Source organism: Mobula hypostoma, chromosome 6 (genome assembly GCF_963921235.1).
Source record: "Mobula hypostoma chromosome 6, sMobHyp1.1, whole genome shotgun sequence".
Classification (NCBI taxonomy): Eukaryota; Metazoa; Chordata; class Chondrichthyes; order Myliobatiformes; family Myliobatidae; genus Mobula; species Mobula hypostoma.
In genome coordinates this window covers 150,918,186-150,930,924 of record NC_086102.1, presented here as the reverse complement: position 1 = coordinate 150,930,924, position 12,739 = coordinate 150,918,186, and the positions used below count along the sequence as shown (strand labels likewise).

Below are 12,739 nucleotides of genomic sequence, written 5' to 3'. Positions count from 1 at the left end.
TCTGCAAACTTAAATACAGCATTGGAACTGTGCTTAGCCATACAGTGATAATTGTAAAGCAAGTACAGTAAGGGGCTAAGCACACAGGCTTGGGGTGCACCTGCACTCATGGAGATTATGGAGGAGCTATTGTTACCAATCCGAACTGACTAGGATCTGCAAGTGAGGAAATTGAGGATCCAATTACAAAAAGATGGTTGAGGCCAAGGTCTTGATGCTTACTGAATAGTTTTGAGGGGACGATAGTATTGAATACTGAGCTATAGTTCATAAACAGAACCCTGCTGTAAGCATCTTTGCTGTGTAGATGTTCCAGGGTTGAGTGAAGAGCTAATGAACCAGCATCTGCTGTGGCAACACTTGTGCTGGTGGGCAATTTGGAGCGGATCCCAGTCGCTTCTCAGGCAGGGCTGGTATGCTTCATGACAAACCTTTCAGAACACATCATCACTGTGGACGTAAGTGAGTCAGGCTACCACATTCAGGGAGCAGGGAGTTGGGAGTTGGGAGTCTTTGCGTAGGATTCCTAAGGGTTAACTTGCAGGTTGAATCAGTGGTAAGGAAGGCAAAATGCAATGATTTATTTAATTATTTAGTGATACAGTGTGGTGTAGGCCCTTCTGGCCCTTTCAGCCACGATGCCCTAGCAACCCCAGACAAGCCTGATTAACCCTACCTAAAACAAACCAGTGAAGATCTGTAGATCCTGGAAAGCCAAGCAGCACATGCAAAATGCTGGAGGAACTCAACAGGGTATGGAAAAGAGTAAACAGTCGACGTTTCAGGCCAAGACACTTCTTCAGGACTGGAGAAAAAAAATAAGCAGTCAGAGTTAGAAGGCGGGGGGAGGGGAGGAAGAAACACAAGGTGAAAGGTGAAACTGGGAGGTGGGAGGGGTGAGATTCAGAGCTGGGAAGTCAACTGGTGAAAGAGATACAGGGCTGGAGAAGGGGGAGCCCAACAGGAGAGGACGGACGGCCATGCAACAAAGGGAAGGGGAGGAGCACCAAAGGGAGCTGATGGGCAGGTTAGGAGATAAGGTGAGAGAGAGAAATGGGAATGGGGAATGGTGAATATGAATAAATCGATGTTCATGCCATCATTTTGGAGGCTACCCAGATGGAATATAAGGAGTTGATCCTCTAACCTGAGTGTGACTTCATTGCGTCAGTAAGTAAGGCCATGGACTGACCCATTAGAATGGAAATGGGCAGTGGAATTAAAATGGGTAGCCCCTGGGAGATCCCGCTTTTTCTGGTGAACGGAGCATAGCTGCTTGGCGAAGCAGTCTCCCAATCTATGCCGGGTCTCGTCGATTTACAGGAGGCTACACCGGGAGCACCGGACACAGTAGATGACCCCAACGGACTCCCAGGTGAAGTGTCGCCTCACTTAGTAGTGAGAGAGGAGGTGTAGCGGCAAGTGAAGCACTTGTTCTGCTTGCAAGGTTAAGTGCCAGGAGAGAGATCAGTGGAAACCCTAATTAAATCACATGAAAATTTATAATGATCAATTAACCTACTAACTGGTATGTCTTTAGACAGCAGGAGGACCCCTGAGCACTTGGGGAAAGCTCACACATTCCATGGGGAGAACTCCTTACAGAATGGCCTTGGAATTGAACTGTAATTGAACTAACTGCTATGCTACTGTGGTGCCTGTGCAGCAGATGCAAAATGAATGTTAGCATGCATTTCAAAAGGAGTAGAGAATGCCTTGCTGAGGCTTGATGAGGCATTGGTCAGACTGCACTTGGAGAATTGTGAGCAGTTCTGTGCCCCTTATCTAAGGAAAGATATGCTAACATTGGAATGTCCAGAGGACGTTTACAAGAATGATCCTGGGAATAACAGGGTTAATGACTGAGGAGGATTTGATGGCGCTGGGCCTGTACTGTCTAGAAGGATAAGTGGGGATCTTCTTGAAACCTGCCGAACTTTCTCCCCAGATCATCTATCATCTCATCCTCTCCAAGCTCCTATTTACCAAACTCAACTTTGAGCTCTACAAAACCAGTTTCCTCAACAGCCCCTACTGACATTATCCACATCCTTATAATCAGCTATTGCATATCTTTTCTGCACACCCCCAGTGTATGCTTGATAAAAGTTTAGAAATTTGAGCAGCATTTGGGTTACTGTTATATAATGTATGTTTCCCAGGCATTTCACTCTCAGAAGGATGTCAAAGCTTTCAGAGAGTTTTCAGATGAGATTGATAAGAATGGTAGCAGGGTTAATTAGACAATGACATGAAGAGATTGGAGAAGATGAAGTTGCTTTCTTTAAAAGACAGATAAAATTATGAGAAGGTTTTTGATTAGGGTGTTCAAAATCAAGAAGGCATTTGATCGAGTAAAAAGGTAGAGATAGCTTGCAGTGTTATGTGGCTTTTAAACCATAGGACATTGATTTAAGGTGACTTCCAAAAAAAAGAGTTAACATCAAGGAAACATTATTTTACACAGGATATTTTGTACTCTGAAATGCACAGCTGGAAAGCCGATTCATCCAAAAGTGTAATTATTCGGAAAACATCTGCACAACCTTGAGAAAAGAATTAGGGAGGAGCATCAACTAGCAAGGTCTTTCAAAGAGCCAAGGCACTGCAATGGAACAGCCACCTCCCATACTGTCTAGCTTCCAAACATTTCCCAAAACTTTAAACTTTGTGTGTGAAAGTGGAGCGAAGTACACACTCGTACTCTTCCAGCCCTGAAAAGATTTCTCACCCACTGTGATGAAGTTAAATTTAGAAAAAAATGCAGGGACTCACGTGATTTATCCCTTTCTATACAATTGTATGTTGCTTTCCCAGTGCCCTGACTAAATTTCTGTAAGTAATAAATTGAGAGAAACCAACCACACAATTCTATTACTACAAGATCAAAGGAAAAGTTACTTCTCTGACGTTTTGTAAATACAGCGTAAACATGATGACCTATACAGGATGTTAAAGTGCAAATAAATCTGCAGCTTTCAGCATTACTATTGGCTCATAAAGTCTCAGAAGACCGACGATGAAATGAATAGCTTTGTCTTTAGGTGTCACACTTACTCTATACATGGTTTTCAAATGGCTTATGCCCTGAGAAATGTACCTGTTCAATTATAATTCAAACCGACCCCACCATAGCCAATCTGAGCCTGTGGCCAAACAAGAGAAAGTCTGCAAATCCGAGGCACACACACAAGATGCTGGAGGAACTCAGCAGGCCAGGCAGCATCTATGGGAAAAAGTACAGTCGATGATTTGGCCAAAACCCTTTGGCAGGACCGAAGAAGCTGAGGAGTAGATTTGAAAGGTGGGGGGAGGGGAGAGAGAAGCACCAGGCGATAGGTGAAACTTGGGGGGGAGAGATGAAACAGAGCTAGGAAGTTGATTGGTGAAAGAGACAGAAGGCCATGGAAAAAAAGGTGGGGGTGGGGTGGGGTTGGAGCACCAGAGGAAGGCGATGGGCGGGCAAAGAGATAACATGAGAGAGGGACAAGGGGATGGGAAATGGTGAAGGTGGGTGGAAGGCATTACTGAGTTTGAGAAATCTCTCCGTTCCCCCCCCCCCTTTTCTTTCTTCCATGGCTTTCTGCCTCTTTCACCAACTTCCTAGCTCTTTTGCTTCATCCCTCCCCCTCCAAGTTTCACCTATTGCCTGGCGTTCCCCTCTCCCCTCCCCCTATGGTTCAAATCTACTACTCAGCTTTTTTTTCCTCCAGTCTTGCTGAAGGGTTTTGGACCGAAACATTGACTGTACTTTTTCCCATAGATGCTGCCAGGCCTGCTGAGTTTCAATAGACAATAGGTGCAGGAGTAGGCCATTCAGCCCTTCGAGGCAGCACCACCATTCACTGTGATCATGGCTGAGCATCCACAATCAGTACCCTTTGCCCAGCATCTTGTGTGTGTTGCTGAGCCTATGGACTCATAGTTTGTGTCATGCTCAAACTGACCCAACCAGGCCATCCCCATAAATATAATAATCTCAGACAAGCTGCTGACGGGATGTAGTGTCTATTCTTTATTTTCCTTTGAGCGCCTGCCTCTTGTTGAAAGAGCATTGGAGGTGGAGAAGTCAGACTATTTAACAATGGTTGAGGTTGGGATGGCTAGGTCTTTATTCATGAAGTATTGAGCCAGGGTGGCAGAATCCCAGATGAAGCAAACAGTTTGGAACAAGATGTACATCCAGCCCAGGTAGCTAGGTCCAGTTGGGTTTGAGCTGGGGGACAAGGAGCAAATCATATTGCATTCTAACATTCACAGCTTATACTTTTAAACTGGCTAAGGGACACTGTCTTACAGTATTAAATATAATAGTAATCCAAACTGACATGCAGGACTTCATTATCTTCATCTCACAATCTTGTTTGTCCCTATTTTTCTCATCATGAGCCCCCTTGACCTATCATTTTTTTTTTGTTTGATTTCAGCAGGGCATTTAATGAATTCTGTAAATGTGAACTAATTTGTAAATAGCTCTCTATCCCAGTAATCCACCCTCCTAGTACAGATATTTCTTCCCTAAGACCTCCCTTTTCACATGGCTACATTAACTCCCCACTATATGCTCTTACTTCCGATGGCAAATGCAAGGTTGTTGCTGTAACTTCACTTAACCAGTTGATGTATCTCGCTGCTGTACGTCTCCTCAACATCTACGGAGATTTTTGTCACCTGCGAAGTGTCCTTGTATATCTAAAAGTTTTATGAGCAGCCGGCAGAACATCTCCGTATACCACTGGGGTCATCTTGGAAAAGAAGTGCCCTTGAACAGAAAAGCCTACAAAAAGTAGTTGATACAGCCCAGACCCATTGCAGGTAAAGCTCTCCCCAACATTGAGCACATCTACAAGGAGCGCCGTTGTAGGACAACAGTATCTATCAAGGACCTCCCCCCCACTATACAGGCTATGCTCTCTTCTCACTGCTGCTATCAGGAAGGAGGTAGGTACAGGAACCTCAGGACCCACACCACCAGGTTAAGGAATAGTTATTACCCCTCAACAATCTGGCTCTTGAATCAGAGGGGACAACTTCACTCACTCCGATACTATAATGTTCTCACAACTTATGGACTTACCGTCAAGGCTTCTTCATCTCACGTTCTTGATACTTATTGCTTAATTATTTATTACCACTATTTTGTTTGTTATTTTTCATTTCGTATTTGTACAGTGATTGGCTCTCCATCTCATTACGTGTAGTTTTTCATTGATTCTATTGTTTTTCTTTGCATTTACTGTGAATACCTGCATAAAAATGATCCTCAGGGTAGTATGTGGTGACATATACGTAGTTCGATGATAAATTTACTTCAAACTTTTCCCTCACATATCTGTGAATATCCTGCCACCCTTTGCAGAATCAGCTTTAATATCACTGGCACATGTTCTGAAATTTATTAAGTGGCAGCAGTACATTGCAATATGTAATAATAAAAAGTATAAATTATAATAAATATATATAGTGTATAAATTACAGTAAATATAGTGTAAATTATTATATTAAATTTAATAAGTAGTGCAAAAAGAGAAAGAAAAATAATGAGATAGTGTTCATGCATTCAATGTCCATTCAGAAATCTGGTGGCAGAGGGGAAGAAGCTATTTTTGAATCACTGAGTGTGCGCCTTCAGACTCCTGGACCTCTTCCACGATGGTAGCAATGAGAAGAGAGCATGTCCTGGATGATGGGAGGCCCTAATGACGAGTGCCACCTTTTTGAATGTTAGGATGCTGGGGAGGCTAGTGTCACGATGGAGTTTACAACTTTCTGCAGCTTATTTCAAATCCTGTGCCATGGCCTCCTCAAACGCCCCCCCCCCTCCAATACCAGATGGCGATGCAGCCAGTTAGAATGCTCTCCACAATACATCTGTAGAAATTTGTGAGTATCTTTGGTGACATACCAAATCTCCTCAAACTCCTAATGAAATACAGGTGGCATTGTGCCTTCTTTGTAACTGCATCGATATGTTGGACCCAGGATAGATCCTCAGAGATGCTGACACCCACAAAATTGAAATTGCTCACCCTTTCCACTTCTGATCCCTTGGAGGACTGGAGAACTACAAAAAATATCGCATTTCTTTATCCAGAACAGCATAAAAGCAATGTTATGTACAAGATGAGGGTGGGAAATGTAACACTTCAAATAATCAAACCCTCTGATGTTCTGAAAGTACAACATTGCTCTCGTAGTTTTACAGTGAAACAAGAACAGATTATAGCTTTCCCAGAAACTGTCATTTAGTTGTTAATGCACAATCCTGACAGAACGTCTTTCAAAAGGGTGTACTCTCATGAGGCAATAGGCCACGATGGTGTACCTGGCCAAGTACTTAAAACGTGTGGAGAATAATAGGCTGTAGTGTGCAACGACACCTTCAATCTCTCAGTGCTGCAGTCTGAGCTTCCCACCTGTTTCACAAGGGCAGCAATCATACTGATGCCCAAGAAGAGCAGGGTGAACTGCCTTAATAGCACTCACATTCTCCATAATGAAGTGCTTTGACGGGTTGATTATGGCTAAAATTAACTCCTGCTTGAGTAAGGACCTGGATCTGCTGCATTTGCCTACTGCCACAACAGGCCCACAGTGCTTGCAATCTCACTGGCTCTCCACTGGGCTTTGAACGACCTGGACTACAGCAAAACATACATCAGGCTGCTGTTTATCAGTTACAGCTTGGCATTCAACACCATCACTCCCTCAGTATTAGTCAACAAGCTACTAAACCTGGGCCACTGTAGCTGGATCTTCGACTTCCTTATCAGAAGCCCACAGTCTATATGGATCAGTGGTAATATCTCCCCCTCATACGGGCACAGCTCAAGGATGCATGCTTAGCCTACACGCCTGTGTAGCTAAGCACAGCTCAAACAACATCTATTAAATTTGCAGGCAAGAAGAATCTCTGATGGTGATGGGGAAGCGTACAGCAGTGAGATACATCAGTTGGTTGACCGATGTTGCAGCAACTACCTCACCCTCACCTTCAGCAATACCAAGGAATTGATTGTGGAGTTGGGGAAGAGGAAGTCAGGGCAACATGTAATAATTCTATAGTGGAAAGGATGAGCAGCTTCAGGTTCCTGGGTGTTAACATCCTGAAGGATCAGGCCTGGGCTCAACACACTGATGCAATCGCAAAGGCAGGCAGGCCAGCAGCTCTACTTTAGTAGGAGCTTGAATCCATTTGGTATGTGAAAAAAGACTTGCAAGTTTCTGTACTGGATGGTGGAGAGCATTCTGACTGATTACATTGCAGCCTGGCTTGGGGCTCCAATGCACAGGATCAGAAGAGGCTGCAAATGGATGTAGTCTCAGCCGGCTTCATCACAGGCATACCCCTCCCTGTGATCAGGGGCATTTTCAAGTGGAGATGTCTCAAGATGGCACATCATGAAAGACCATTACCAGACATGCCCCCTTCTTGTTACTACTCTCAAGGAGGAAGTACAGGAGCCTGAAAACCCACTCAATGATTTAGGAACAGCTTCTTCCTCTCGGTCATCAGATTTCTGAATGGTCCACCACCACCACCTCAGGATTCCCTTCTTTCTGCACCATTTATTTTGTTGTTTATTGTAATTTTATGCCTTTGCACTGTACTGCTGCTGCAAAACAACAGATTTCACATCATAAGAGAGTGATATTCTGAAAGCTGTATCCTGGTTTGACAGTGTGTGTATGTCAGCCAACAGTCTATTAAGGAAACACTGCATTGTCGTACTTTCCACCATTCAAAGATAGGGACCAGTGGCCAAACCCATGTATTCCCTAAGGCAAAATCACCATCAGACTCAGAATGCTTAGAACAAAAGTCAATTAATCTCAGGAACAAGCACAACCTCCAAAAAGACTAAGTGTGAACATGACGTGATTGTAGGAATGTAGTCGTTACAGCACAGAAGGAAGTCACTTGACTTATCAGTTGCGGGGCAGCTCTCTCTGGAGCAGTCAAGTCAGGTCCACCCTCCCACTCTCTTCCCTTAGCTCCAAGCATGCCTTTGAACATTTCCTTTATCCAATACATGTTTTTTTTTGGGGGGGGGGGGAAGAAATGACAAATCTGTGCAATATTATTAATTTTCCATTTCCATGACATCAACAGCAAGGAACAAGCAGCTAGTATCCACTTTCAATTCTTTTTATTTACCTTTCAAGCTTGGCTACAATGATCTCTTTTTTTTTGGCTTTAATTTTGCTTAATACAAACAGAAGAACAAAGGGTGTGTTCACCAAGCAATATATTGTATGTGAAGACAATTAGAAAGGATAGTTATTGTGGTAAATTCATTTCATAAACCTTTGCCTCAGTCAGCAATAAAAGGTGAGGGAAGCTGAAAATCATCCAGGTTATAAAGCCGTGAAATGACAGCACTTGGCATCAGTGTAGCTAGATTGTTAAATCCGTTCAGGGAGTGGAGCACATTTCTTTTTCAGTCAAAAAGTTTCCTTCATTCGTTTTCTAAACTTTTTTTGTAAGAGAATTCGCATGTACATAGTTTACAGATAATGATTTCAAAACAGAGCAATTGGATGTATGAAACAGATACATTTCAATTAATTGATGTTCTACAGCTTTCATTCATACCTGAGAGTACATAACCCAAGCAACACAATCACTGTTCTAGGGGTTCCAAAGGCACTTGTGTATCCTCATCAATTACACAACTGTTAGACACATACCCTGCTACACTTGCTTTATATCCCACTGTAGTGTTCTATCACCATCCCGCTTTCAACATCCTTCTGTCCCTCTAGCCAAGCTGTGAACTCCTGTGGAGTTACATTAGCTAATAATAACTATTACAAGCACGATATTTGTAAATGAAGGGAGGTTCACTGGGCAATGCTCCAGGTAGTTGGCAATATGGGCAGGGAACATTTAAGCTGTTTGCTGTATTTGCAAAACAGCAGGTTCATCTGGTTCCTCAATATGCAGCTCAATATTCGTCGCCGTGTGTCTTGCTCTCCCTTCTTGTTGGTCTTCGGCTAAGGTCTCCAGCAGGATCTCAGGCTCCTCTGTGCTTTCTGCCTTCATCACAACTCCTCGGCTCTTACTGCTTTCCAACTCAAGTTCCACCTCTTTCATTTCCTCTTCTGCCTTCTCTGCCACCTCTTTAACATCCTCTGCTGCTAGCGTGCCAGGAGAAACTTCCACATGCAACTCGGGATGCACTTCACCTTCAGCGATACCTGATGCATCTGGTTCCAATGTGACCACTGCGTCGCTGGGGCTTTGTGGAGGTGCCTCCCCATTCTTAGACTTTTTGACCTTGAAAGTCATGGGCATTACTTTAAAGCTGGAGGGCTTACCTGACTGAGATTTCTGTTGACTTGAGCTGAGCGACTTCTTAATCTTCTCTCGTCTCTCTGGAGACACAATCTTTGTGCCAAACTTGTTCATCCTTTTCTCGATATTCTCGCGGGAGAATGCCTTCTTGATGCTGTCAACCTTCTTTAGACTTGACCTCTTGATTTTTGCAGCCCTGGATTGCTCTAGCTTCTCCAACTTCTCCTCATCATGCAATTCCTCATTGTCCTCCAGGTCGTGAATGTCTTCATCTGAAGAGAGCTCCAGGGAAGGATGACTAACTTCCACATCTTTGTTCTCATCTGCACATTGTTCCTCCACCGCATCTACTTTGGGCTTTTCAAAAACACTGGCTGGTATCTCCGCTTCATCCTGCAAGGGTTCATCAGGTGCAAAATCAACAGTTGCTCACTACCCCACACACTTAAACAAAACTATGACTTTTTAAAAATAAACATTTCATGAAAAAATAAACAGATCCTGCAGATGCTGGAATTCCAGAGGAACACACACACAAAATGCTGGAGGAACTTAGCAGATCAGGCAACATCTATGGAGAGGAATGAACAGCTTTGGGATCAGACCCTTCAACAGGAATGGGTAAAGAAACCAGAATTAGGTGTCAGGAGGAGGGGACAGGGTACAAACAGGCAAGGATGGGGGCGCAGAAAAGAGTAGAAGCTGGCAAATAACACTCCTTCTGAGCATCCGAAAACTTTGGCTTCTTTTTAACTGAGCTGCATATATTTATTGAAGAGGCGATTGAACTAGTTTAAAACCTGCTTTAGAAAGGCAGGTTTAAGCAACAGTCCTTTCCTGCAGGCCTGTGGGAGAATCTTTACCATTGAGACTGCTTGGAGAATTAGAACTGGGCGTTGCCGATGGCACAAATACGACGGGGTGGGGGGGGGGTTAATAAAACTGGTGAGTAAAACCTACTGTAACTGAGATTTTTTTAAAATTTGTGAGTTTGCCCATCCGTGTGAATGTGTGAGAACTTCGGAGCAAGTTCTTTGCTCGCCCCCCCCCTCCGGAAATGATGCAAATCACAGTGGAAAGGGGAGTTTTGAACTCCACCCTGATAAACGATGATTGGAAGAGACTGAACACTATCCAAACATCTAGTTAGTCTTCAGCATTACAAGCTGGAAGACCGCCAATAATGAAAGATAAAATTAGCGGTCATTTGTTTTAATTAGTCTTCATTTATAGTTTACTTTTGTAGCGTTGACTTCGTCTATGGTGACCCTGAATCTTTCCCCCCTCATTTGCAGGCGCTCTCCTTTCAGGTTAATGGTCTGCATTAACCTAAACCCTGATGTTTTATTTAACTTTAGCTCTAACTACATGATTTCATTTATGATTTAAAAGCTCTGGTGATTAAAAGGCTACCCTCGAAAGGCAAGCACAATCGTCTGCGCAAGTTGGTTTGTAACCGTTGTCCTCACATCAGGCACTTTAATACGCCTCTTCTTCAAAATCAAACCTGAAGCCTTTATGATCTCCAATAAATTAAAAGCAAAATAAAGCAGGTTTAGGCATCTGATATTAAATAAATGTCGCCCTACAATTCTTAACGTCGGAAATACCAGGGTGGTGACTCATTCTACATTCGCGGCAAAGAAAAATATGAAAATTTACAACTGGTTTCTCTATGGCCACGTACTACAGAGCGCATTTTCGAAGCTGTTTTGCCAGTGTACTGTTTCAGCTGGGGTGTTTGCACGCAATGGTGCTTTGCATTCCTATTCTGTCCCACCCTAACCGAAAAAAGACGCGAGGATTGCTCCCGGGTCAGAGAGGGGCACAGCGCCACACAAGCACCGCTCCACGCAAATACAGCACGCCCTCTCCCCTACTCTGCAAACCTAAGGGATGTTTTCACTGCACACACCGCGCCCTGTACCTGCTCACAGCAGCAGAGATCAGTCCGCAGTATCACAACACAACACAACCATGCCAACCAGTGTTTATCGGACATGGGGAGCGCCATGGCTATAGCGCGAGGAGAAATAAACTGAATTCACTATCCTTGTAAAAGCAGAAACCATGCGCAAAGCAACACCATTTTGCAGCCTTCATATAAAAGCGGTTTAAACTTGCAAATTAACACAATACTGCTTATCATTTGCGAATGCTTTAAAAAAAATGCCTGCTTCCGGCTGGACTTGTAAGCAGCTCAAAATTTTAAGAACAGGGCAATTTTTGAAAATGAATGATTCTGGTCTAGGCGCTGACTGCGGCTCACTTGGGGAGATGGGTGAAACAATACCTAAGGGGCTGGTTAAGTAGTCAGACTGGTGACAGAGGCGACGGGGTGAGGATCCATCAAACTTCCTAACCATTACCTGGAAGATCAGCACTCGAAAATTGTTCTTCTTTAGGAGCTGTGCCTGGTTGTTCTCTAGCTTCTTCACCTGCCCCGTCTGCTTGTCCAGGCGCTCCCGCATCTCCTTGACATTGGCACTGACTTTGCGCGACTTGTCCAACAGCTTGTTCACCGTGTTGCTGGTGGTGCTATGGCTCTTGGACAGCTTGGTCAGGTCGCTCTGGATGCCCCGCACCGAACTCTCCACTCCGATCTGCCTCTGCTCCATCTTCCTCTGGTTGTCCTGCACCGTGTCCAGCATGTTGACAAGTTTGTCCAGCAGTGCCAGAACGGTGATAGCGTTAACCTGCGAGCCTTCCCGCAGTGCTTCAACCGGCAGCAAGGCGGGAGCCGGGGTCGGAGATACGCTAGAACCCGGGCTGGACGGCGGGCTGGCCTCCGGGCCTCCCTGCACGGCCTCGCTGCTGCTTTTTTCCGCCTGTACTCCGTCTTCTCCCATCTCGGGCGAACTTCACAAACTTTTCGCCTTCTCTAAGCCCTTGCAACTTCTGGACTGGAAGAGAGTTGCAAACTGCGAATGCAAAATGCAAACTACAGTTTTGCACCTCTCTCTTTCGGTTCAGCACGCCACCCTTCTTTCCCCGGAGGCTGTTTTTAGGAACTTTCACAGCCGCCCTGCCAGCGACCTAGTTAAACTCCTTGCTCCTGCCCGGGGTGGGTGTGTACCAGTGGGGCCGGGCTTCTCTCCGGGAGATTATTATTTTTTTCCATAAATGTTATAACAGTTTTGCAAATCGTTCGGAATTTTGTAAAAGCAAATCACAGGCAATCTGGCCCCAGTCCCATTGCTGCCATTGGCTGCGGAGATGGAAAGCGAGGAAGCGTCGATGTGACGCTTTCGCTTCCCCGGACGCCGTTCCCACACCCTTGCTCGTTGAAATGGACAAAATTATGTGAGACCCACAAAGCAGACCGATACCACGCACCTCAGAGACGTTCATATACACACTACCTCTCTGAAATACAGACCTTCACAAGAACTGATTGCAATACAGAATCATGAGCACTTTAAAAGGTTTATAAATACCTTT

At 44.5% G+C, this 12,739-nt stretch overlaps 1 protein-coding gene across 1 annotated transcript; it reads right to left on the bottom strand.

Moving 5' to 3' along the window:
- Positions 1–8,135: 8,135 nt before the first annotated feature.
- On the bottom strand, positions 8,136–12,511 carry LOC134347684 (caveolae-associated protein 2-like). The gene is made up of 2 exons (XM_063050070.1): positions 11,668–12,511; positions 8,136–9,691 (listed from the first exon to the last, which is right to left on the bottom strand). Exons 1-2 carry the CDS (start codon positions 12,145–12,147, stop codon positions 8,891–8,893), a joined length of 1,281 nt encoding a protein of 426 aa, XP_062906140.1. The 5' UTR covers positions 12,148–12,511; the 3' UTR covers positions 8,136–8,890.
- Between the last annotated feature and the right edge of the window lie 228 nt (positions 12,512–12,739).